The sequence below is a fragment of the Gopherus flavomarginatus genome, chromosome 4, assembly GCF_025201925.1.
Source record: "Gopherus flavomarginatus isolate rGopFla2 chromosome 4, rGopFla2.mat.asm, whole genome shotgun sequence".
Classification (NCBI taxonomy): domain Eukaryota; kingdom Metazoa; phylum Chordata; order Testudines; family Testudinidae; genus Gopherus; species Gopherus flavomarginatus.
In genome coordinates this window covers 171564683-171592399 of record NC_066620.1, presented here as the reverse complement: position 1 = coordinate 171592399, position 27717 = coordinate 171564683, and the positions used below count along the sequence as shown (strand labels likewise).

The 27717-nt window shown below is 40.6% G+C and overlaps 1 protein-coding gene across 17 annotated transcripts in view; it reads left to right on the top strand.

Annotated features, from left to right (window-relative positions):
- The window catches only part of MLIP (muscular LMNA interacting protein), a 169685-nt gene that overhangs the window by 125491 nt on the left and 16477 nt on the right, over window positions 1-27717 (top strand). For 11 of the 17 annotated variants that reach the window (XR_007774017.1, XM_050950679.1, XM_050950673.1 and 8 more), the window contains one exon: window positions 11997-12185. The exons of 2 other annotated variants lie outside the window; for them this stretch is intronic. Coding sequence is in view for 12 of the 15 variants with exons in the window: in XM_050950679.1 (XP_050806636.1) it covers window positions 11997-12185 (189 nt within the window). In the remaining 3 variants the exon portion in view is untranslated. Of the gene's footprint in view, window positions 1-2503; window positions 2582-5766; window positions 6656-8264; window positions 8534-11996; window positions 12186-27717 lie in introns of those variants that run through there. 4 more of the 17 variants (XR_007774020.1, XR_007774019.1, XM_050950685.1 and 1 more) reach the window with 4 other exon arrangements.

Here is a 27717-nt window from a genome sequence, read left to right as displayed (position 1 = left end):
AAATTGTATCAGCCCAGATGATGTTCCATTTCATATTATCCAGTGGCTTAGCTCCTTCTCTCTGGCTTTTAAAAGAAGGGAAAATAGCCTGTACATGAATATCCAGCCTGTATATTAATGAATTATGATCATAGTCATTTTGTAACATCTGTATGTAATTTTTTAAGACATGGACTCATTAGGACTAGAAGGCTTTGTAACCTTATACAGAACCATCTACTGGCAAGTTATTGTGTCCTGATACAAAGCGTAACATAAACAAGAACTGCATGACTAGCTAACCAGCCCCTATTTTTGATAATTTGTGACCCATCTCAATTCAAAATCAAACTTTGCTTCCAGTATCAAACATGACACTTTGTGTAATGCCTTTAAGAACATCTTGTAGGGTCATTAAGAGCACCTTGTAGTGATAATACAGTATTTTTCATTGCTGAGCTATTTACTGAGTTGAGTCGGCCACTATCTCAAAGCAACTATATATGTGCAAATCTATCAATCTATATAGGTAAATATGTGTTTGTATGTATTACTTTGAATTAAAACCTTTACCACAATATGTAATTAAATTCCTGGAGAAGCTTCCAATTAACTTACACAGTATGCTGTGAATCATCCATCTGGTAGGTTGTAGAGGATCACAATGCTGAGCAGTTCTCTTGCCAGACGAAATGTGAACAAGGCACCTTTATAATTAAATTCTCCCTAGCTGTGGGGCCTTCTAATCACATTTTAATCACTTTAGCAACAAAAAAGTAATAATTAAAAAGCTTTGTTGTTAAAAACACTTAAAAAGAATGAATTTTATTTTAACTATGTCCCTCCCCACAATTCTGCTCTCATTTGCACTAGGTTGGCTCCATTGACTTTCCCAATAGAGTTGCACTGGTGTAAATCAGAGCTAAGTCTGGCCTATTGTCTGTAATATACCAATGGGATCCAACATCCTCTACATGTGTTATCATAAATGCATCTTTATAAAATGTAGGGTTTATCTCTAGAGCTGTTTGACCATGGGAAATAACTCTTGGAACTTGAATCAACAATGTGATGCTGTTGCAAAAAAAAGCAAATGTAGTTTTGCATTGCTTTAACAGAGGCATAGCATGCAAGTCACAGCAACGATAGCACTGCAGTAGTCAGCGCTGCTTAGAACTCAGTGGACTACTGTGTCCAATTTTGGTCACCACTATATAGAAAGGATGTAAAGAAACTGGAAAGGATCCAGAAGCAAGCAACAAAGATGATCAAATGAATGAAATGCAAGCCATATGAGAAAACACTGAATAAACTGGTTATGTTTAGTATGGAAAAAAGGAGATTAAGGGGGGACATGATAGCAGTCTTCAAATACTTGAAAGACTGCCATAAAAAAGATGGAGAAAAATTGTTCTCATTTGCCCCAGAGGGCAGGACAGGAGGCAATAGGTTCAAACTACAGCATAGCAGATTTAAATTAAATTTCAGGAAAAACTTCCTAAGAACAGTAGGACAATAGAACAGACTGCCCGGGGAAGTTTGGATAGCCATTCATCCTGGATGGTTTAGACACAACAAATCCTGCCTCTTGACAGAGGGTTAGACTAGATGACCCTTGCAGTCCTTTCTAAGCCTATGATTCTATATCTGAGTAAGAAATGGTTTTCCTTATCTACAAACATTTTTGAGATTTAATTTTTTTTCCTGTTCCACAACAGGATGAAATTGAGTCCTTTGAAAAAGTTTATTAGAAAATGGGAGAGAGTGGGAGAGGCAGACCCACCCTAGAATAGTCAGGTGGTTAGCGATTCACATGGGATGTGGGAGATCCAGTTTCAAATCGCTGTTTAACCACACACAAGGTTAGTGCCCTAATCACAGGGCTATTGAGTCAAGTTTCTCTCACTGGCCCATTGAATATTTAAAAATGTATATGTAGTAGAACAGGTCCAACAAGAGAGACTGAGAGAGATCCAGCTGTGATGCTCTGTACTCTGGGGCAACACCCTACACCCCTATGTTCATCTTTATAAAATGATTGTGTGGTATCCAATGCAAAGTTTGTCATGTTGGGTGTGTTCAGAAGGCTTATAATGTACTGAGCATGGTAGTTATAGTGATGTTATCCTAATTTTTACAGTAATATTATAGTAAGGTTATAGGTTACAATTTCATGTATATAGTTATGAGGCTGAAAATGTATCCTCATGGCTTAAAGCAAGCCCATGCAAAACCTCTCCAAGGACAGAGAGTCAGTTCACACCTCATCAGGGCATGGATGGGACAAACCCAGCCCAGCCTCACAGGAACAATGGACATTGGCTTAGGCAGCAGCAAAAAAATCTGTTAGACCCTCATGGGAGTCATCCCCTTCCTTTGGTCAGTATGGGACTGTGATGAGGTAATGCTCACCTGACTTTGAAAGAAGGGGGCAAAGTCAAGGGAAAAGAAAGGACATGATAAAAGGAAGAGACATTTTGCCATACTCTCTCTCTCTCTCTCTCTCTCCCACCTACATCTGCAGACACCACCACCACCACCAAGCAACTGAAACACTGGCCAGAGGGGGGAGTCTGACTGAAAAGTAACCAGCCAGCCTGTGGTGAGAAGCATCCAAGTTTTTCAGGACATTGAAAGTGTTAAGATCAGCTTAGAATGCGTTTTGCTTTTATTTCAGTTGACCAAATCTGTCTTGTTGTGCTTTGAATTATAATCACTTAAAATCTATCTTTATAGTTAATAAATGTGTTTGTTTATTCTACCTGAAGCAGTGCATTTGATTTGAAGCGTGTCATAGGTTCCCCTTGGGATAACAAGCCTGGTGCATATCAATTTCTTTGTTAAATTGAAGAACTCATATAAGCTTGCAGCATCCAGCGGGTATAACTGGACACTGCAAGATGGAGCTTCCTAGGGTTGTGCCTGGGACCAGAGATATTGGCTAGTGTCATTTGCTTGCAAGTAGCTGGGAGAAGCTTACATGTCAGAGGCTGTGCATGAACAGCCCAGGAGCGGGCGTTCTCACAGCAGAGCAGGGTAAGGCTGGCTCCCAGAGTCAGGATTGGAGAGGCTAGTAGGTCACCAGTCCAGATAACATCAGAGGGGAACGTCACAGGGGTGCAGCAAGCCAGGTGTATGTACGGCTTGTTACTCCAAGTGAAGGTCACACTTTAAGCACTGATATTTGTGATTTTAAGTGAGTCTTCAGTGCAGTGGCTTAGAACAGTCAGGAGGAGGTCACAGTTTTGTTATTTTCTGTTTGCTTATTTTGGGAAAGGGAAGTAGGAACAGAAAAGCAGGAAAATGAGTGAAAGCAGTGAAGTGATTGCAAAGTTGGAGCAGGAAAGGAGCAGGAGCACCAGAGATTACTGCAACTGAAATAACTGGAGATAAAAGAAAAAGAGAAAGTCAGCCAGAGAAGAAACTGCACACAGAAGGGCTATGGAAGAGAAAGAGAAAGAGAGAGAGTAAGACAGCAGGAAAAAAGAGATAGAGATAGATAGAGAGAGAGAGAGAGAGAGAATGAAAACACCAACTGGACCTGCTAGAGAAGCAGAACCAGACCCCCCGACCCCAATGACTCCCATCAAGTAACTGGGAGCAGCTTACATGCCAGAGGCTGTGCATGAACAGCCCAGGAGTGGGGGTTCTCACAACAGAGCAGGGTAAAGCAGGCTCTCAAGGTGAAGGATTGAAGAGGCTTAATAGATCACCGGTCCAGATAACACCAGAGGGGGGGAACGTCACACCATCCCAGAATAGTCTGATGGTAAGGACACTCACCTGGAATATGAGAGAATCAGGCAGAGGTGTAACATGAACTTGGTTCTCCCAGGAGTGCCCTAATCACCTCACTACTCTGGAATGAGTCTCTCTGCTCCCACTCCCTCTCCACCACCCCATCTCCATTCCTTCCCTCCACCCATGCTTGTTTTGACCAGAAATTTCATCTTGGACCTGAAATGGTGTCAATTAAACTTTCATATTTCTGCAAAAAGCTTATTTTGATGAATTAGTGTTTTCTGACAAAAAAACTGTTGTGTTATAAAATTTCCAACAGGCTCTTCTCAGCATGATATCCTTTGCAGTGACTAGCTGAATATTCCTGACTGTTTTATTACTATTTATTTAAAAGGCTGAGTGCCCTTATGTATAGGAGTAAGTTTGAAGGGTCCGAATCTGCCTAGTTTCTCTGTGGGCACCAATTGATGTCAATGGCAAAACTCTCAATTTACATTTATTACTCTGTAGTTTATCCTTTAATCTACTTTCTTTACTCTAGATTAAACCTCAGCCAATCATTTTGATCTTAATATTGGAATTATTTTATATATGTACATAAGCTCCATTGTGCCTATAAGCACAGACCCACTGGATGCTGAGCTGGTTAGCTGCAGAGAGGAACACATGCTTCTCTTTACTGGTTGACTTTAGGGTTGACCACAACCAACTACCACAATTTTAAACACCACAAGCTCTGCCATCCTTTGGTGCTAAGTGGTGTTTTAAACGTCTTAATGAACATATGTTGGCAAACATGTTTGCAAACCACACTTCATTTTCCTAGCCTGGACAGGGCCTTAGTATCACCATGAGATGTGATGGCTGTGTCAGACTAGGAGGAGTGGGGAGGATTAGCTAACCTAACCTTCACTACTTTTCCTAGTCTAAGTCAGCGGCTCTCAACCTTTTCAGGTTGGCTATTCCTTATTCAAAGTCAAAAATTTTCCTCGTCCCCTTACCTTTTCTATCAAAGTAAGAGTAAAAATGTGCCAATGATAACAATAAGCATATATAATTTATTTGTGCGTGTTTTGAGAGTTTGACAGAGAATATTTGACCTTGAATAAAAGGAGTGTTTGGGGAGTCAGTTTACTTTAGATTGTACTAAAATATTCAGCACCCTATGTCTCCCTTGATTGCCTTTGTTACCCCTCAGCAAGCCACTGATTGAGAAAGGGACCTTGCTGAATAAAAGGTGTAATTTACCCCTCCCCTCAGCTGATTAATTAATTTGATCCAGTGCAGTGGGCGTTTTGTTGATGAAGTAACAATGCAGTCTCCGAGCTCTGTAACTTGAAATAAAGACAAGTTGGACTTTATATCTCTGTTCAGCAGTCTTTCTTATATTTGAGGTTTATTATGGAGATAAATTAGTTTGTCATTTAGGGGAATTATATATGGACATAAGTCCTATTTGTGATGATGTATACTTTGGTGTGTACTAGGTCTGTCAAGTGATTAAAAAAATTAATTACGATTAATCACTATGTTAAACAATAATAGAATACCGTTTATTTTAAATATTTGTGGATGTTTTCTACATTTTCAAATATATTGATTTGAATTATAACAAAATACAAAGTGTACAGTGCTCACTTTATATTTATTTTTATTACAAATATTTGCACTGAAAAAAATCAAAAGATATAGTATTTTTCAATTCACTAATAAAAGTACTGTAGTGCAATCTCTTTATTGTGAAAGTTGAACTTTCAAAACGCATCCATACTGATGATGGGTTCTGCTCGATAACAATGCAAAGCAGTGAGGACCGACGCATGTTCATTTTCATCATCTGAGTCTGATGCCATCTGGAGAAAGTTGATTTTCTTTTTTGATGGTTCGGGTTCTGTAGTTTCTGCTCTTTTAAGAATTCTGAAAGCATGCTCCACACCTTGTCCCACTGAGATTTTGGAAGGCACTTCAGATTCTTAAACCTTGGGTCAAGTGTTATCTTTAGAAATCTAACATTGGTACCTTCTTTGTGTTTTGTCAAATCTGCAGTGAAAGTGTTCTTAAAATGAACATGTGCTGAGTCATCATCCAAGACTACTATAACATGAAATATATGGCACCATGCAGGTAAAATAGTCGGAGACATACAATTCTCCCCCAAGGAGTTCAGTCACAAACGTAATTAACACATTATTTTTTAACAAATGTCATCTGCATGGAAGCATGTCCTCTGGAATGGTGGCCAAAGCATGAAGGGGCGTATGAATGTTTAGCTCATCTGGCATGTAAATACCTTGAAATGCTGGCTACAAAAGTCCCATGTCAACGCTTGCTCTCACTTTATGGTGACATTGTAAATAAGAAGTGGGCAGCATTATCCCCCGTAAATGTAAACAAACTTGTTTGTCTTAGCAATTGGCTGAACGAGAAGTAGGACTGAGTGGACTTGTAGGCTCTAAAGTTTTGCATTGTTTTGATTTTGCGTGCAGTTATATAACAAAAAAAATCTACATTTGTAAGTTGTACTTTCACGATAAAGAGATTGCACTACAGTACTTGTATGAGGTGAATTGAAAAATACTGTTTCTTTTATCATTTTTACAGCGCAAATATTTATAATCAAAATAATAATATAAAGTGAGCCATGTACACTTTTTACTCTGTTGTAATTTAAATCAATATATTTGAAAATGTAGAAAAACATCCAAAATATGTAATAAATTTCAATTGGTATTCTATTTAAAAATGTGATTAAAACTGCGATTAATTGTGATTGATGTTTTTAATTGTGATTAATTTTTTTAGTTAATCGCGTGAGTTAACTGCAATTAAGCAACATCTCTAGTGTGTACATATGCTTGTTGTTGTGTATAGGCATATCTTAAATAAAAATAAGTTTGTTTAAAATATAGAATCATTTTTATTGAATTTTTGTTTTATTTACAAAATTATTAACAGTTACCCAGATTTACACTACATGAGTCAAAAGTTCATAAGCTTTCAGCTTTCGCCTAACTTTCAATAGCAGTTTTACTGTTGCCTTCAATAGGAGCAAAGTTAGGCTAATGCTTAGCATATTTGAAAATCCTACCCTTTACATAAAATATATTTGTAGGCCTTCTGAGTCATCAATTTATGTGATGGCTGGCTGCATCTGGTTCCAAATGTTATTTTGAACGATGTAGAGTTGTACAATATCATTAATGCATCTCTGTTATATCACTAAGTTGGGAAATTTTTAGCTGTAAAAAAAAATAAACAGAATTTTAGAGATGCATTTAAGTAATATATGTTTGCAGTAATATTACAAAAGTTCGGGGAAACTAACAAAACTGTATAGAAATATGGTTGTTTGACAAAAACTAAAGGAAAACCAAATGACCAACTTCTAACAAAGAGACTACTGAATTCACCAGAAGGAAAAAGCTATATTTCATGATGAATGTTAAATTCTGCTTTCTCTATATAAAAGAAAATTTCGGTTTTAGTGGATGATAAAATGAACATATTAATCATGGCATATGGAATACGATAAGTCTACTGTAAAAGACTTGTAATTTTACAGAGATTTTTAATTGTGAAGTGTTTGTCACCTGAAATGGGGAGGGAGTTGGTGGTGGTATGTGTAAAGGAAACATAATTCAGGGATGTCATAGTATAGTGAATGAGTACTCGATCCTCAGTTGGTGTCAATTGGCATCTCTCTACTGGAGTCCATGAATGAATCAGGAGAACACCTCTTATCCAGTATGAAATTTCTGACAAATAGTCACTTGAGCCAAAATTTGTAATTTTGGGGAGATTTACAGATTTTTTCATGAAAATCTAGAGTTGTCTGAATACATATGAATAACTTTCATCTCTGAAACATAGTGAACTGAACTTGAGATTTTATTTTTAATATTCAACCATTGCTACTTGTACAGACTCACTGGATTACTTTTTGATTTAAGCAGCTCATGTAGCTGTAAAACTTGACTATCTCACCTTTTTATTTCCCTATGGCTGCTAAAATATGATTTCTTCACATTTTTTTTATTCACGGTACTTCCCTTAATGTCCTTACCAGTGGAGCCTTTGATTCATTTCACTTTTTTACTTGCTGTCACAATAGTTAAATAGCTTTTTACACAGTGATGTTGCCAATCATTTTTGCTTGCTCAAATCTTTGACTCACTATAGAATTTCTTAGATAAGACAGACAGAATACTGCAACATTATGTCTGATGTAATTGAAAACAAAGATTTTTTTATTGTCTCCATCTTTCCCCCTTTTCCAGGGAAACTGGGGCTTTGGAAATCTTTAACTTCTTTTTTAAAATGGTTCATCTTTCTGTTCTTTCTCTTTTTGTATTATTTCCCTGTCCTTACAATATCACAATCTCCCCACATTTCCCTTTCTCTTTCCAAGTCATGTTGCTAACATTCTCCTTCACATACACGAGACAAAGGAATTCCTTGACATGATAGAACTTAAGAGCAGATAGGGTAGGTGATGTTCTAAATAGTGTCAACTGTATTTACTCTTCTCTTCTGATTTTTCTTAGACATCTGCACTACCTCCTTCCCTTTCCTGTCACGCCTCCCTGTTTGACAATGAGCACTGGTGATTACATGGGTGACATTCAGTTTGAGACCTAGTGATGCAGCCAGCTGTATTTGGTGATCTTCAGCTACACCACTTCCTGTGTGGATCTCATAATATGCATGACAGAGAGTAGTTTTTCACTTATAATGGGACAGGCATATGGAAAATATCTTTGTCCTTACAACAAAAATATTAAAATTTGCTTCTAAGTTCAGCATTTTTCATGCAGTTCTTCACATACGTGTTTTTGCATTATTCATCTTCTACCTTTACCTGAGAGTCTTCATTTGTAGGATCTGTGACAGACCCAGACCAGTGGGGTACAGGAGTCCGGTAGAGGGCAAATATACTGGCCACAGGAGAAGCAGGTTTCTGTTCCCTGAGTGACCAGAGCAGGGGCTGCACTAGAGTAATCAGGAACCTGCTAGAACCAATTAAGGCAGACAGGCTGATTAGATCACCTGCAGCCAATCAAGGCAGGCTAATCAGGGCACATGGGTTTAAAAAGGAGCTCACTCTAGTCAGTCGGGGAGGAGCTACACAAGGAACTGAGAGTGAGAGGGTGTGCTGCTGGAGGACTAAGGAGTACAAGCGTTATCAGACACCAGGAGGAAGGTCCTGTGGTGAGGATAAAGAAGGTGTTTGGAGGAGGCCATGGGGAAGTAACCCAAGTAGTTGTCATGCAGCTGTTACAAGAGGCACTATAGACAGCTGCAGTCCACAAGGCCCTGGGCTGGAACCTGGAGTAGAGGGCCGGCCTGGGTTCCCCCTAAACCTCCCAACTCCTGATCAGACACAGGAGGAGCTGATCTAGACTTTGGGGAAGATCACTGAGGTGAGCAAACCTGCCAATAAGCGCAGGACCCACCAAGGTAGAGGAGGAACTTTGTCACAGATCATATTATGTAAAGTAGGAAAATAATATTTTGTTGTGCTTTGAATGAACTTGCATTTTGGCAATGTTGAAATCATGAGGCTAAATTAAATGGAGTTCCTTAATTTGTTAAAATTCCCCTGGAAAAGATCTAGAAGTATTCAAATGGGTGGAGCTCTTTTTATCAATGTTTTGGTCCTGCCTGTATGCCCATGTGCCAATAACATGTATATATTCAGGGAAAACGTTGAGTTTATTTTGGCTTTTTCTTGTAATGGCTCATACTGATTTGCTGTTTTTCAGAAGAGAAGTGTAGCTTTTAGCAGTGATCATTCACTGAAATTACTATCACCATTTACCTATTTAATCAATTAATGTACCATGAAGTTACCTTTCCCTTCTGAAAACACAGTTATATTTTCAGCAATAAAGATAGATTTTAATATTTTTATGGGGCTGGTTAATTATGGAAACATTGAGGTTCAGTGCCTACATTTTCTGAGCCTTTAATATTTAAGAATTCTATATGCCCATTAAATGGATGAGTAAGTTTTTGATGGTTCAATAGAATACCATATTTTTTAGCATTTTCCTCATCATGGGAATAGACTTTGTTCTTTGGCTGGTACATTTTAATGATGATTCTGCAAGGCTGCTTTAAAAGATATATTTGCTAGTGGAGAGTGTGCATTATTTATAAATGCTAATGAATGACTGACAGACTCAATTTTCATGAAAGTATCAAAATGATAGATTTTGTCTTGTGGATGCAAAGACCTTTATGGGCATAACAAGTTGATTAACACCATGTCTTATGCAGCTGTTCAAGGACTTCCTGTATTTTTTTCATCTGTGGATATGTATTATACACGTGCATGATTTAGAATTAGGGCTGTCGATTAATCACAGTTAACTCATGTTAATTAATCACAATTAATTGCAGCTTTAATTGAACTGTTAAACAAAAGAATACCATTTGAAATGTATTAAATATTTGTGGATTTTTTTTACATTTTCAAATATATTGATTTCAGTTACAGCACAGAATACAAAGTGCACAGTGCTTCCTTTATATTATTTTTATTACAAATATTTGCACTGTAAAAATGATAAAAGAAATAGTATTTTTCAATTCCCCCATTACAACTGTAGTACAATCTCTTTATCGTGAAAGTTGAACTTACAAACCTAGAATTATGTACAAAAATAACTGCATTCAAACACAAAACAATGTGAAACATATATATATATATATATAAAGTGAGCAGTGTACAGTTTGTGTTGTGTTGTAATTGAAATCAGTATATTTGAAAATTTAGAAAACATCCAAAAAATTTAAATAAATGATATTCTATTATTGTTTAACAGCACGATTAATTGCGATTAACTTTTTTAATCATGTGATTAATTTTTTTAATTGCTCGACAGCCCTATTTAGAATGAAAACAGGATAGAGCGGTTTCCTTTTCTTTCTTTTTTTTTTCTTCCATACAGCAGCTATGAAATGGAGCATGATCTCTTAATAACACATTAATCTGTGGACATCTCCCATTGAAAAGAACACCATAAAATAAAAATAAATTATTTTAATTTAGGTTGAAAATTTGAATGAATAATATAATTTTTGTACTACTCCTAACATGCTGGCTTCACCATAGGCTCCACTGGAGGATTGAATTCTTTTGAAAATATAATGTACCAACAACAATTAATAATAGGTCCTAAAGATCTGCAAGCATTTACAGCTCTTTATAAATAAGAATATTAAGAATAAGAGCAGGCCTATTCTTGATCTTTTAAAGTAAACCCATTTGGAACCATGCTGAACCAGAAAGGAATGAAACTTAATTTGAAACAAAGCCAAATTTTGTGTCACTGATGGAATAGGGATTATTCTGAAGAACGGCAGCATGCAGTGTTGGTGGACACTGATATCTGTCAGGTGTCTATTTCCTTCTACCTTTCTGACTGGGTTTTTTTTCTATCAGGTCCAACAGCCACTTGTTTTCTATACTCACTATATCTATGGCCTTACATTATGTATGTGAATTGTATATTATCTCACTCTGGAGCTGATTGCTACAATTACAAAGAATCCTGTTATATGGCATCTCCAGGCACTATAAATGGGAGGGCTTCGATGGCCAAATCGAACTCCCACCTCATTAATTAGACTGGAAGTGGAGGAGAGCAGCTGAAGAGATTTTGATTTATCAAAGCAGTGGCAAAACATGATTAAGATTTTGCCACAAAAGAATAGCCCCCTGCATCCATCTCTAACTTTTATTAAAAATGTTTGGAGAATCATTTCAAGTGATCTTAAATGTGTCAGCTGCAAAGAGCTTGTAAAATCCATTTTCTGTCTTATTGATTACTCTAAAAAGCTGAAAGTATTGAGGAGGGAAGTTTCATGTGCGTGTACCTTCCCTAATGTAATTACACTAAGCATTCAGAATAAAATGGATGGAACGTTTTTGTGTATGCTTTAAATTTATATCACCTAATATAAATTTGGCTAACTCTAACTTTTCTCTTGTGTAATAAATCGGTCACGTTTAGAAATAAAAACATCACAGTATTTGTCAAATATTGTTTGTTTTCTGAGCACGTCTGCTACCAAGGAATCCCATCTCAAAAACTCTCCAGACTATTTAGGCTTTGTATTCTGGTCCAACTGCCCCCTTGGTTACACTGGTGCAATCATATTAACATCAGTGGAGTTGCAGTGGAGTAACCAAGAAGACAATTTGCTTTTCTGCATAAGGCTTCTTTTTTGGTTCACTAATCAAACTCTTTATATGCTTTTTTTCTCTCTAGGACAACGCTCCCCTCCATCCTCTGTATCCGACTAAATTGATCCCTCCAACTAAGTCCCACAGTCATCCACAGTCTATCTGCCATGCTGACTGTCTAACCCCCGGGCCCTTCAGTCATTTGTCTTCCATCTTATGTGATGTTCATGAGAGTTCTTATAGGCCTTACAGTCACAACGCTTTGTATAATAAGGTGAGCCTTCGGTGCTGCTATTGTCTTGTGTTATGTCTGATGTAATTCAGCATTCTTCTGCTGCACTGGAAAATAAATTTTACAAGTGGATGGAGTTCAGCTGTGACTTTAGACCACACCCCTATGTTGGGAGAGGTGAGCTGCCCAGGAGATGCTTAACCCTCATTGAAATCAATGGCTGTTAAGTGGCTAAATATCTCTGAATATCTAAACTGAAGCTTCTTACTCCCTCACCTTTTCATTTACCCTGATGGAATTAGACAAAATCTGGCCAAAAGACTTAACCCAATATGACATGAAAGTTAATCCTATCCTTGTCCTGAGACATACAGTCTGCATTTCTTTAAAAGTGATTTGATGAAAAGAGCATGTGAGGGCTGTTTCTTTATGCTGTATCACAGTTTCTTCTTCAGGGGAAACTAAAATCTTGAGATTCCCATAAGGATTATTGGTGATTGTTTGTTCACTTAGTTAGATTTATACAGGTTTTAAAAAACCACAAGTATGAAAATGTGCTGATCTAAGTTTTGCTAAACTTTCCAGACATTTTTACTTACTCAAGGTATATCTACACTATGAAATTATGTCGATTTTATAGAAGTCAATTTTTAGAAATCCATTTTATACAGTGTATGTCCACACTAGCGCGTTAAGTTGGCGGAGTGCATCCTCACTTCAATGCCTAGCATCGACTTAAAGAGCAGTGCACTATGGGTAGCTATCCCACAGTTCCCGGAGTCTCTGCTGCCCATTGGAATTCTGGATTAAGCTCCCAGTGCCTGATAGGACAAAAAACAGTGTCGTGGGTGGTTTGGGGTACATTTCATCAGTCGCCTCTCCCTCCGTGAAAGCAACGGCAGACAATAGTTTTGCGCCAGATACCAGGGTGATTAGAAGAGCACAGCAAGGCACACTGTGCATCAGAGAGGCTTTCAAAACCAGTTTCATGACTGACCAGGCTTCAGTGTGACAATTGTGTGTGTTTCCCCTTGATGCAAACTCACTCCCTTTGTTGATTTTAATTCCTTGTAAGCCAACCACCCTCCCCACTTCAAAATAAAATAACTATTATTTTGAAACCATGCATTCTTTATTAATTAAAAAAATGAGATAATGGACAAGCTAGCCCGGGTGGGGTGGGGGAGAAGGGAAGGACAAGGCCACATTGCTTAGTGTAGCCACACTAAAAATCAAACTGTTTGAATGACAGCCTTCTGTTGCTTTGGCCATCCTCTGCAGAGGAGTGGCTGGGTGCCTAGAGCCTTCCCCCTCACCGCCACATTCTTAGGCATCTGGGTGAGGCAGCTATGGAACATGGGGATGAGGGCAGGTGGTTATACAGTGGATGAGCGGGGGTCTGTGCTATTGTTGGCTTTCCTGCAGCTCCAACATACACTTCATCATCATGTCTGTTTGCTCCTCCAACAGATGCTTCATCATGTCCTTTCCTGGCCTCTGCCACTGAATGCCTCCATGCATTAAGCTGTGCCCTATCAATGCAGGAGGACTGCTTGAGCTCGGAAAACATGTCATCACGAGTGTGTTTTTTTTGCCTTCTAATCTGTGATGACCTCAGGGACAGAGATGATAGATGGAGCGTAGAAACATTCTAAGCTCTATGATTCTGGGGAGACTGCATGGTCACCTGTGCTTCTGAATTTGCCACACTGACCAAACAGGAAATGAAATTCAAAAGTTCTCGGAGCTTTTCCTGTGTACCTGGCTAGTGCATTGGAATTCAAAGTGCTGTCCAGAGCGGTCACAATGGAGCACTCTGGGCTAGCTCCTGGAGGCTAATACTGTTGATTTGTGTCCTCACTACCCCAAATTCGACCCAGCAAAGTCGATTTTAGTGTTACTCCCCTCACTGGGGAGGAGTACAGAAGTCAATTTTAAGAGCCCTTTAGGTCGACGGAATCGGGTTGGTTGTGTGGATGCATTCATTTTTAAATCGACCTAATGCGGCTAAATTCAACCTAATCCCATAGTGTAGACCAGGCCTCAGTAATTTATAGTGAGATATTTTCAAGGCTGCTGCTTCATAAGGGGACAATTTTAATTACCAGTTCATACAGCCAAAAGGATTTTGGAGGATTGGGCCAAAAGAAATCTGATGAGGTTCAACAGGGTCAAGTGCAGAATTCTGCACTTAGGACAGAAGAATCCCATGCACTGCTACTGGCTGGGGACCAACTAGCTAAGCAGCAGTTCTACAGAGAAGGACCTGAGGATTACAGGGAAATGATTATTCACCTCTATTCAGCACTGGTGAGGCACATCTGGAGTATTGCACTCACTTTTGGGCCACCCACTACAGAAAGGATGGGGACAAATTGGAAAGAGTCCAGCGGTGGGCAACAAAAATGATTAGGGGGCTGGGGCACACGACTTATGAGGAGAGGCTGAGGGAACTGGGCTTATTTAGTCTTTAGAAGAGAAGAAGGCTGCTATCAAATTCCCCCCTCACTCAACTACCTGAAGGTGGGTTCCAAAGAGGATAGAGCTAGGCTGTTCTCAGTGGTGGCAGATGGCAGAACAAGGAGCAATGGTCTCAAGTTGCAGTGGGGGAGGTCTAGGTTGGATATTAGGAAAAACTAAACCTCCTGAGGTCTCTTCCAACTCTAATCATCTATGACACTATGATTCTATGATGCAGCCATAGCAGAAGAATGAATCTTTTGTTCTAAAGTGGGAATTTGCCACCACTAATCAACAGCAAAGGCATTTCTAGAGAGTGTAAGACACTCTGTGCTTGAAAAGAAAGAAGGATGTTCCAGAGACTTAGGTAATCAACTCAAAATCCTTATTAATATTGTGATACAGCAGGGTCAGGGGCAGTGGAAGAGGGGACATATATAAGCCCTAGGCTAATTAAGGCATGGTTCCCTATAGACTAGGGAAGGTTACTACAGGTTAATTGGAGCATCTGTAGCCAAATAAGGCCCTGTCAGGAACCTAATAAAGTTGAGGAAGGAGAGAGGACTGGAGCATGGAGGTGTGTTGCTGAGAATTGAAAGATAAGAGAACTGGAGGAAGGGAGATCCTGTCACAGCAGAGCAGGGAGACTCCCTCCCCCAGGATCAAGGACCAAGGGTAAATCTACCCAACGGGGAAGAGGGTAAGAAACCTGCAGTGATTGAGAGGGGCTGGGGCTCAGAATGAGGAGCAAACCCAGACCCCTTCCCCGCTTCCCTTCTCTACCACCTTCCCAGGCCACTAGAGGGGCCCTCGGCGCCCCAAGACCAGGAGCAAGAGGTGGTGTCCTAGCCCCCCTGCCAAGAAAAGCTCAACCCACCATACCAACATCGGCCATTTTGTCACAATATAAAGAACAAGCAGCTTCACTGAGCACATCTATTCTTGTTGGATACTTGCTATTATAGACTTCCTTGTTTTTCATTATTTCCTTTAGTTAAGAACATAGTACAGAGTCTATTATTATAAAGTTGAAAATTTATGCTCCATGGGACTATATCATGTAGTATTGACTCAGGCAAAACTCCTGTCAATTTAAAGATTTGTCACCAGCATAGTTTTTCTTAATCATTGTATTCTTTTCTAATCCCTTTCATTCAACAGTTATTTTTATTTTAAATCTCTAGAAATCCATCAAAAGAACTAACAATACCTGCAGTGGTTCGTTTGAATATTTTAACTGTCGTACTACAGCTACTATATGGATAAGCATCCTTTTTGGGCCCTCATCCTGCAAACACTTATATATGTTTTTAACACCTGAGTAATTGCACTGATGTCAGAGATTACTCACCTGCCTAAAGTTAAACATGTTCATTACTGTTTGCAGGATTGGGGCCTAAATTTCTACATTGCTTGGCTGCAGTGATGATGTGCAATATTGCTGCTGCTCTATGTGCTATCTGCCTACCAAACGCGTTTCAGCAATGCCCGTCATTGCAATAGCGAAATGCTCAACACAGTAAATTAGAATTATATGTCATTGTTCATGGACAGTTTTGTTGTGGGTTATGCTATTTCTCTGTGCCCAGGCTCCAGAGGCCTGATCTAACTCCCACTGAAGCCAAAATTACTTTTTCCATTGAATTTAACAGCTTTTGGATGAGACTGTACTTGCTTGCCTTTGTTGTAAAGTATTTTGTGTCTGTGAATAACAGAGAGCAAGATTTTTGTTGCATCGATAAAATTCTGGCAAAAAGCTGGCTCTTGCAGCATATTCTAAAGATAGTCAGACTCTGGCTCAGTTAATCTCTTCTACTGCAATCTAGCTACTTTTAAATTAACTTGGCCACTGAATATTGAAGAGCAGGTCAGTATCAAAAAGAAGAATTTCACGACTCATATATAGTGAGCATAACCTTTCATGGGCTAAAACCTAATTGATCGGATGCATGCAGTGGAAAATACAGGAGGATGATATAAATACACAGAGGACATGAAAAAATGGGTGTTGCCATACTAACTATAATGAGAGTAATCAGTTAAGATGGGCTATTATCAGCAGGAGAAAAAAAACTTTTGGAGTGATAATCAGGATGGCCCATTTCCAGCAGTTGACAAGAAGGTGTGAGTAACAGTAGGGGAAAATTAGCATGGGGAAATAGGTTTTACTTTGTGTAATGACCCATCCACTTCCAGTCTTTATTCAAGCCTAATTTTATGGTGTCCAATTTGCAAATTAATTCCAATTCTGCAGTTTCTCATTGGAGTCTGTTTTTGAAGTTTTTTGGTTGGAGTGTTGCGACTTTGAGGTCTGTAATCAAGTGACCAGGGAGGTTGAAGTGTTCTCCGACTGGGGTTTTTTAATGTTATAATTCTTGACCTCTGATTTGTGTCCACAAGTATTCCTCATTCTTTTTGCTGATACAGACTAACACGGCTACCACTATGAAACTAGACTCGTATATGTTGCATTTTGTTTCAACAGATTCTCCATTAGAGAGACTCACTGCCAGAAGCTCCTGGAAACATTTAGAAATATATACCTCTCCCTCGATATAACAGTGTCCTTGGGAGCCAAAAAATCTTACCACATTATAGGTGAAACTGCGTTATATCGAACTTGCTTTGATCCACTGGAGTGTGCAGCCCCGCCCCACCGGAGCACTGCTTTACTGCGTTATATCCGAATTCGTATTATATCGGGTCACATTATATCGCGGTAGAGGTGTACTTTGAACACACAATTGAAAGTATGCAGCATATTTCAGTGAATGCAATTGCCATTCTTCACTCTGAACGTTTATTTAAAAATTATCTTAAACGAATTTCTTTCTAAGTTCGCTTTATGAAAAACAGGATGATCACCTTTCTGTGCATTAGTATCTGCCCGCAAGGCTTTTGTGATCTTTAGAGTGTTTATCACTTCCTTTGGAGACTCAGGGCACCTGCAGACAGCAGGTGTTTTTATCTGAAATACATTAACAAAAAGATACAGAGATTAATAATGTGTTGATTAGACAGGCAGGAGGCCATGTTAAGTCTGTTTTAGGCTCTGATCCTCTAACTGGATTTTCAGAGGCAGACGTATTTCTGCGCCCACGTGGATCCAGCGGCAGGACTGGGGCTTAGTTGATAGTCAGACACACAGGCAATACAGATTTAGTTATTATTCATACAATATAAAAATAGATCATGAGTTTTTAGGCTGATAAATTCATAACAGATTTTACAGGGTTTTTTCGCCCTAATGCCAGGAAATTGCAGGGGCTGTATTTGTCACAGACTGGTGGAAAGAGTCTTTGCTCCTTCATTCCATCCCTGTGCAGCTAGTCCTAAATAAAGATGGGTTTCCCACGTTAGATAAATTGATTCTGATCTAGCTGGACTCTGTGCCCTCCAGCATTGTTGCTCTTATCACTGCTTCTGGATCTTAAAAGACTAAAAGATCAGGTTATTGCTATCCCTACTTGTAATGTCTGCTTCTCTTTTCTTCTTCTTTCCCTCCTAAGTGATATCAGGGCTGGATTAAGGCACCAGCACCTTAGGCATGTGCCTAAGTCTCCAAATCTAGGAGTCATGTGATTACATCAGAATTTCAGCTTTCATTTACCCCCCTCCATTTCTGATCCTTGTGATTGTGGGGAAAAAAGGTCATATGTATGACCTGAGTGTAACCAATGCAGTGATGCCTGGACAGAGCCTGAAACAGCTCTGAGAGGTGTGAGCTGTCCTTGCTCATTGCTCTTGTTACCCAGGGTTCTTTTAACCCAAAGCTCTTGGTAACTTTTACTCTGTGCGAGGAGGTATCAGGAAATAAATCAGGAGAGACACAGCCATCTGACCAATAGATGGCTGGCACAAACAGGACAACACGAGTGCTTTCACTTAAAGCTAAACTTTACTTAGTCTCAAGCACTTACACACATCCACAACAAATTAGTAAAACACCCCCAACCCTTGATAATTACCAAAGGTGAGTGTGACTCTCGAGTGACACAGCGGCAGGCTTCCAGTGGCCAAATCTTCCGTCTGCTGGTGGGGACCGCAAGATGTGTCCAGAGGGAGAGTCCAAAAAGAGTCCAAAAGAGTTCCCAAACGAGTCCAACTATCTCAAACTTTTTCCCCTTATTTGTACAATAGTAATAGACTGACATGTCCTTTAAAGAGAACTTGCTTGACCATTGAAACTGCTTGCTTAACAAGAGGTTCCTTCTGATTACTGATTAACCAGGTGAGGGTTTTTCCAGAGTTTGAAGCCTTGAGACCCCAATAGACATTCCTGAGGCACATTCTGCTCTTTTAAAATGCATGTATCAGTAACTTCAACACAATTCTTATTAGGAAGGATGCGGGGTCAAGTTGCCCTTTCTGTGGCACCCCAAACCCCTCTCCTTCTGCCTTCGTCAAGCTGAGACTGCTTAATAGGTTGCTTTTAACAATAAGCCATAGTCGTTTCAGGCACTTTACTGGTTTGCCAAAATCTCTCCGTACACTCTGGGGGTCCCCACCGCCCAAGAGAGGACTCTGTGCACGGCTGGAGAAGAATAGTGAGCTGGCTTAGCCCACTCATATAAGCAGATGCAATCCAGTTACTAGACAAAGTAATGGAGAATCCCCTACTGTCACCCAGGCCTCTCTGGGTGGCAGTGGAACATCTGCTCTATTGCTTCTGGAACGGAAAAGGGGGTCCATTCTGCTGCCCCTGTACCTCTAGAGAAAGCTGTGGGAGTAGAATCATCGGTGGCTGCATGTCCTGGTGAGCCTAGGACATTAGATTGCCTTTATTCAGTCCGGGATGACACCCCTTTTTTAATACAAGAGAGGTAATCCTCTGCTATGCGAAGTAACTGGTGAGTCAAGAAGCCAAGGGGAGATGCTACAAGATCAGCATTTTGCTGCTGATCCTTCTGTCAGTGAAAACCCTCTTCCTGTAGATCCTCCCTTGGGTTCTACTGTGATTTTACATCCTCTAAAATTGTTTCTACTCCTGATATATTATACATGAAACAATCCACTACTTTCTAGGTCCTAGGTTAAAAGGGGGATTCCATTAGTAGTTCTGTCAACAGACTCATTCTGCTCCTTTTCATATGGAGACAATATTGGATAAAATATTGGAGGAGAAAGCGATGAAATAGCAATTGGAGTGTGCGTCTGGCAGGGGAGCTTTTCACAGGCACAAACGTGACATAGATGCCCAATTCTCTCTGACTCTCAAACTCCCATTTGAATTTTTGTCCATGTGAGTTGCACGTCTAACTCCCATTTGTACTTGTGAAAATCTCCCTTTCAATTAATATCTTTACCAGCAAAATCCCAACATTTGATTTGGGATAATGTTGCTCTTCAAAGACATGTAGAGAATTTGAAAAAGGGTTTGCCCCAATTCTGAAAACCCTTTTCAGACAAACAGCCTTTACACAGATATTATTTATGTGAGTGAAGGTTGCAGGGTCAACATATAATACAAATCTTTAGACTGCGATTATAGTCACAGGGCATGTGTGAGACTTCAATCCTGCAACTTGCTTCGCACACCCTGAACCTGACTAGAGCCCCTTTAAAATCATTGAGTGTCTGCATGGACACAGGGATCTGTCTGGCATAACTAATTGCAAGATTGAGACCTTAGTTTGTATGGAGACTATTTAAAGGAATCTGTAAGTGTTTTTCACACTGCACCACTGTGATAATGTAATGACCTCAGCAGTGTTTACCCACTAGAGCTTAAATTCTGATTCACAGCATCATAACAGGAATCGACATCCTATTTACTAACATCATCTTTGCAATGAATGGAAACTGCATTTCAAGGTTGCCATGGAAAAGTATTTCTTTTTTCCTGACATCATACAAGTTACTCGTTGTTCTAGGTGAGAGTTTCTCTTTTGAACGCTGATATTTAAATGTTGAATTTTAACTTCTGGACCCTGGTAGGCATGTGTTTTTATCAATATTATTTTTTCTGTAATCCAGCAAAATTACTTTGGAAGTGACAAAGAAACTAAGTCTATGTCTATACTGGCAGAGTTTTTTCGCCAAGAGTTTGGTCGCTGATAAAAAAGCATGTAAAGAAAATTGCTCTTGTGTGTTCACATTGTCTTCCACTGGTGGTATAACGTATTCACACTTGCAGCACTTGCATCGGCAATGACAGCAGTGCACTGTGGGTAGCTATCCCACAGTGCAGCTCTCCCGCTTCTGCCGCTAGATCTTGTGTGAAGGTGCAGGGGATCATGGAGCATCAGGGGTCCGGGCTCAATGCCCCATGATGCACTGCTTTCCGTCTCAGAATTCCATGTGCTTTTGTCTTCAGTTCACGGCATTTTTCAACATCCCTTTTTTCTGCTTGCGTCTCCACATCTATCTGCAAGAATGGCTCCCACACGGATCTCCTCTGCTCTGCTAGCTATAACATTGTGAATAGCAGTGGAGTTAATCTTGAAGTTATGAAGGCAATGGCAGTCACAGTTGCCTGATGCAGGGTCCAACATGGAAAGTAGCAACATTAAATTACTTTTGGCATTCACAGAACAGCTGAACACAGTGGAATTCACTTTTGGGTTTGGAAAACTAGCACAGAGTTGTGGGATCACATAATTATGCAGGTCTGGGATGATGAGCAGTGGCTACTGAACTTTCAGATGCAGAAAGCCACCTTCCTGGAACTGTGTGCTGAACTTGTCCCAGCCCTGCAGCAAATGGACACCCAAATGAGAGCTACCCTCTTAGTGGAGAAGCACGTGGCGATCGCAGTGTGGAAGCTGGTGATTCAAGCCTGCTACCGGTTAGTTGGGAACCAGTTTGGAGTGGAGAAGTCGACTCTTGGGGCTATGTTAACACAAGTGTGCAAGGCCATTAATCACATCCTGCTGCGAAAGACTATGACTCTTGGCAACGTGAATGAAATTGTGGATGGCTTTGCAGAAATGGATTTCCCTAACAGCAGTGCGGTGATAGATGGCATACATATTCCAATCTGGCACTGGACTATCTTGCAATGGAGTACATCAATCGGAAGGATTACTTCTCCATGATTTTGCAGGCACTTATGGATCACCATGGGCATTTCACTGACATCAGTGTGGAGTGGTCTGGAAAAGTGGATGATGCCAATATCTTTAGGACACTGGCCTGTACAGAAAGCTGCAAGCAGGGACTTTCTTTCCAGACCAGAGGATCATCACAGGGGAAGTCAAAATGCCCATAGTGATCCTGGGTGACCCAGTGTACCCTTAATGCCATGACTCATGAAGTCATACATGGGTGAACAGTAAGGAGCAGTTCAACGATTGTGGATAGCTTTGCAGAAAGGGACAGCAGTAAAGAGCAGTTCAAAAACAGGCTGAGTAGGGGCAGAATGACCATTCAGTGTGTGTTTGGATGATTAAAGGCACGTTGGTGATACCTGTATGGCAGGTTAGACTTTAATGGGGAAAATGTTCCCATTGTTATAACTGCGTGTTGCACGCTGCATAATATTGTGAAGGGAAGGGCGAAACATTTACTTGGGGTGGACTGCTGAAGCAGAACATCTGGCTGCTGATTCTGAGCAACCATATACCAAGGCTATTAGAGGGGCACAACGTGGAGCAATAAGAATCAGGGATGCCTTGAGGCAACACTTCAAAGATGAAAACTAGTAATGTTCATTGCTATGCTTGGGACTGCAATGGTTACTTAAATTTGGTATGCTAGGAAACAGTTGTGATTGTTAAGGCCTAGGATTCAATGTTAGGAATGGATAAAAGTGCATGTTGATTTGCAGGTGCCATCTGCTATCATAATTTGTATGGAAACAAATAGAGTGCTTATGATTCAAAAAACTTTGCTTTTATTGCCAAATAAACCACAACACCAAATGCATACACAAAGACACACACAGATTCTTGGTGTGGGAGAAAGTACTGGAGGAGTGGAGGGCTGACTTTCAGAGCTGAGCATAAGTCTAGCTTTCGTTTGAAAAGCTGTCTGCTGGAATGAAGTGTAGAGGAAAGCACAAAGTGCCAGAAAGCAATGTGTGTGGGAAGTTTGTGGAAAGAATGGGAAAGAGTTCTGAATGTGCTGAATGTGGGTATGCATCTGCTCAGTCTGGTCCGTTACGAGAAGTTGGACAATGTTTGATGCTTCAAAACTTTTATCAGACTCTCCATGGCATCCCTATTGTACAAATAATTTTCTTTTCTTTTCTTTCCTGGAACATATATTCCTTGCTTCCTCTCTGGCGCAGATGCTCTGCTGCTGTTGGGGAGCAGGAAGCGTTCCTCAAGGTCATGTCTGGAGAGGCATAACTAACAATAAACAGAAGCACTATTGTCAACTACACACAGAGCATTGAAACACTACATTAAAATACATAGCTGGTAACATACCTATCACTTTCTCAGTGACCCTAGGCAAGCACACATGCGGGAGAACACTCCAAGCATCATGAGTGAACCCAGGGACAGAAGCATTGCTCGTTTCAGAAAAGCAATGTGAAAAGGTCGTGTGGCACTTATGTGGGGAGGCAACACTCTAAACTTTCCCACAGTTTGCCACCTAAGGATAAGCAAGGAAGCAGGGGTGCATCTGCTACATGCTTGTGGCTTCTGCCCTGGTCCCCATGCTGCTTGCCTGTGTGCAGCTTTGGTCCCCTGCCCAAGTAATTGCAGAGTGTTGTGGGAAAGTGTCTCTCAATGGGGGAAGGAACAAAGCAGCTCTGCCAAGGAACCTCTGGCAGAGAATTGCTGAGTACCTCTAGGAAAACCACTTTCTAAGGGTGTCCTCTCCTGCTTCTGGCTCACCAGTAGGATGACCAGATGAGAGGAAGAAAATATTGGGACACATGGGGGATGGGAACGCTGGTGGAGCAAAAAAAAAAAAAAAAAAAAAAAAAGTACTGCTGAATTGAAACTATTCCTCACTCCCTTCCTAAAATTTCAAGGCATTTGAGGTCCCAGGAGCATTTGTGATCTAGCAGATAGAGCACAGGCCTGGGAGTCAGAAGATTTAGATTACAGTCCAGACTGTCTCTTTGTGTATGTTGGTCAATGTCAATAAGAATAGTGTACATGTGATTTCTGTTGCTATAGTTGCAACACTCTTATTTTTTAAGTACGTCATCTCCCATTGGTTGTAGGAAGTCATACACCTCTGTCTCAATTAGCAAAGGTTACAGCACCCTTCTAGACAGTGAATTAGGGCTTCTCTACATGGTGCATTAGTCTACCTCAGGGGAAGTAAATTCTACTGTGCACTAGTGTGTTGTACACTAACTGCCCCATTTGGACCCTGCTGGTGTGCAGTAAAAGTTCCCTAAAGCATGTTTAATGTAGTACTGTTTTAAAGAGAACTACATTAATCTGCACTAGGGGACTTTTAGTGCACACTAGCGGGGTCCATATGGACCAGTTAATGCACACTAGAATTTACACCCATCTGGTATGCACTGTGTAGACAAGCCTTTGGTTTACGTAACGGCCACATACTGCTAAGACTTTAGACAGCTTTGTATTAGTTCAGTGGCAGTTGTGAATTACAGTGCAGTCATGATAAACGGCCCTCTTTAAGGCAAGCCTAGCTTGCTGATTATATAGCAAAGGTCTAATTAAGCTATTTTATAATCTTCTCTATTCTGAGCCTCAGTCAAGGCTATATGAAGTCTTTTTAGCATTTTTTCCCTTTGAATTTATGTGACTGCATTCTGTAATTGTCAGAATAGTTTGCAGTCATAAATAGTACTTATTTTCCATTTTGCTCTTCTGTCATCCTTAGAAAAAGGCAAAAACCCATCTTGTTTACAAGATTGCTGTGCAAGCCTAGGAAATTCCAAGGTCATCGTTGTAGTAACCTAATTAAATCAACTTAGTTAAAGACAATGGAGAATTTTATAGTCAGCAAAGCAAACAAGGACAGAAATGAGAGGAGTGATTATCTCCTCCCTGCTCCCCTGTCTTCTCCTGCAGACATAAGAATAATCAGTCTAAATCACTGTAAAAGAGTCTTACTGCCAGACATGTGGACATGGGGATGCAGGTATGCCGAGGACAGAACTATATGGTGACTCTAATAAGGCCACGTCCAGACTAGGGGAGGAAAATCTATCTTAGATACGCAACTTCAGCTACGTGAATAACATAGCTGAAGTCGAATATCTAAGATCGAGTTACTCACCCGTCCAGACGGCGCGGGATCGATGTCCGCGGCTCTCCGTGTCGATTCCGGAACTCCGTTCGGGTTGATGGAGTTCCGGAATCGATGTAAGCGCGCTCGGGGATCGATACATCGCGTCCAGACTAGACGCGATATATCGATCCCCGAGCAATCGATTTTAACCCGCCGATACAGCGGGTTAGTCTGGACATGGGCTAAGACTACACCTATTAACAAGAGCTGTAGAGCCAGGAGGGATAGCTCAGTGGTTTGAGCATTGGCCAGCTAAACCCAGGGTTGTGAGGTCAATCCCTGAGGGGGCCCTTTAGGAGTCTGGGGCAAAAATCTGTTTGGGGATTGGTCCTGCTTTGAGTCAGGGTTGGACTATATGACCTCCTGAGGTCCCTTCCAATCTTGATATTCTATGATTTACTTGCACTCCAGCATCAGAGCTAACAGACATAGGTCAAAGTCTTACATGAGTCAGAGTTCAGAATATCCAGTGATAAATTTTCCAGCAAGGGAAAGCTGGGTTTCTTATCTTTCCAGAGAAATCACCCCCCAAGACCCCAGTGTTAATTTAGAATGATGAGGGGGACCTGGAAAGTGTAGGAAAAACAGGGCGGCATGTTCATTTGATCAGGCTTATTCTTTCTCAAAATGAAATAGATAAATCTCATCTTCTTCCCCTTATATTTGTCATTATGGAAGGAGCTGGTCAGGGCTGATTATATTTTGGTTTTCAAACATTTTTATTTATATTGTCATAGCACCTCAAAAGCCTCACCTTGGATTGGAGCCCATTGTAATAGGTGCTGTCATGACACACAGTAAGCAACCCCTGCCCAAATGACTTGCAGTCTAAATAGGCAAGACACACAAAGGAAGCATTTTACAGATGGGGAACTGAGATACAGAGACAGATTGGGTATGTCTCCACTTGATGCAAAATTCAGGGTCTGGCTTTGGTTTGAGCTCAAGCCACCCATCCATCCACACACAAATCAGTCTGACTTGGGTCAGCAAGCTCTCAGGACCCAGGTCCTAGGACCTGGCAGGGACGGGGTTCTAGGAGGGGTCAGAGCCTGGGTCCCGCTATAACTCAGGTCCAAGCCCTATCATTCTGTACTGTGGACTCAGCTCAATCCACAGACCCGAATCAGAAGGTCTGTGCAGTGCAGTATGGAGACTTGAGCACAGCTGTGAGACTTGAGTCCAGCAACTGTAAGCCCAGGTTTACAATGCCATGTGAATGCTCAAGCATGGGCTTGGAAACACCAAGTCCACAAGACCAGGCCCCACAGACCTGGATTTACAATTCAGTATAGACATACCCTTAAGTGACTTGCCCAAAGTCAGTGAATCTCTGACGAGGAATTGAACTTAGATCTCCTAAATCCTGGTCCAGCACCTTAAACACAAGTATCTGGTCCCTGATGGGACCCATTGTGTTTGAAAATAAGGCAGAATATTATTCTAATAATTAACTATTGATATGCCATGGTGCCTAGAGTCCCTACTCAGGATCAGGACCCCTTGTCCTAGGTGCTATACAAATGCATAGGAAGACACAGTCACTTCCCCAAAGAGGTTGCAATCTGACCACCATGCAACAAGTGTAACAAATACCAGGAAGGATAGCAGTGATAAGGCAGTTACATAGGTTAGCTACATGCCCACCTTGATGGTTCTGAATCATTTTAAAGTGCTCTAGTATGTTACATTCCCTTTTGCCATACTTAACTGGTTGGTTTCTTAGGGGCATCACAACAGAAGTGGGTACTGAAGAGGAAGTGAGACCAAGAGGCTTGCATGAGTCCACAGTGAGACACAATCCGTGCCCCTGCTCTGAAGATTACAGACTAAATGAACAAGACAGATAAAGGGTAGGAGGGCAAAGAGAGACCTAGACAAGAGACGTGACTCCTCACGGTCAAACAGCACATTAGTGGCCAAGTCAGGTCTCTGGATTTCAAATCCAATGCCATAACCACTAGACCACTTGGTGTCTCCAGTAACAGCGCTTAAGGCTTTTATACTTCAGAAGTTGGAAATAGGGCACTATTATCAGATACACAATCCACTGAAGTCTCAATACCATATTATTATTTCCTTTATTCTTTCACTGAAATATTAATTAAGCAGTTAAGTCTTTGTTCATTCCCACTTTTCCTCACTTGCTTCCTTTACATTAAAGCCATGGATAGAGAATGTGCACTGGTAATACGTATAGAAAGCTCAGGGATAAGTGCTGGAGTGTATTCCTTCCCTGTTGAGTCCCTCATGCACTGTGGTTTTTCACTGTTACAAGAAGGCACATGAATGGGAGTAAGAGAAGGAGACAAAGATGGGTGTGGGTGAAGGGTGACTGGGAGTATTGTGGGGGCCGAGGAGGGACCTAGGGGATGAGATTTACAGAGTAGAATAGGGCAGATTTGTGTCTGGGCCTGGAGAAGAAACTTAAAGATGAGTGGGCAATAAGTAATGAGAAGAGAAGGTAGGACAAGGAAATAGTAATAAAAGCACATTTTTCATAGGTTAGCTATGTGCACCATTGGTACATAATGTTTTTTCTTCTTAATGGAGACAAATGATAGCCACAGTCTCAGCTCTCCACCTTCCCAGTCAACTACTGTTTTTGCACAAGCTGTAGGCGTTTCATACCTCCTGGAGTACTTAATTGCTGTCTGGTAGGTAAACAGAAAGCAATCCATCTACAGCAACCACTCACACTGATTGCACATTCCTTGCAAAATAACATGATTTTATGTTAGGGCAAATAATGAATTTGCAGCATCCCAATAACTCATAAGCAGCATGTTAGTGGCCAAATTTGTACAACTGTACTAGTGCACCAACTGTGGAGCTAGCTGTAACTCACACTACCTGCTTATTTCCTTGGAACAGAATAGGAGTGTGGAATGGATGAGTCTGCAGTGTGTATATCTTCTTGGTGCCAGCCTGTATTGCCAGCAATGAA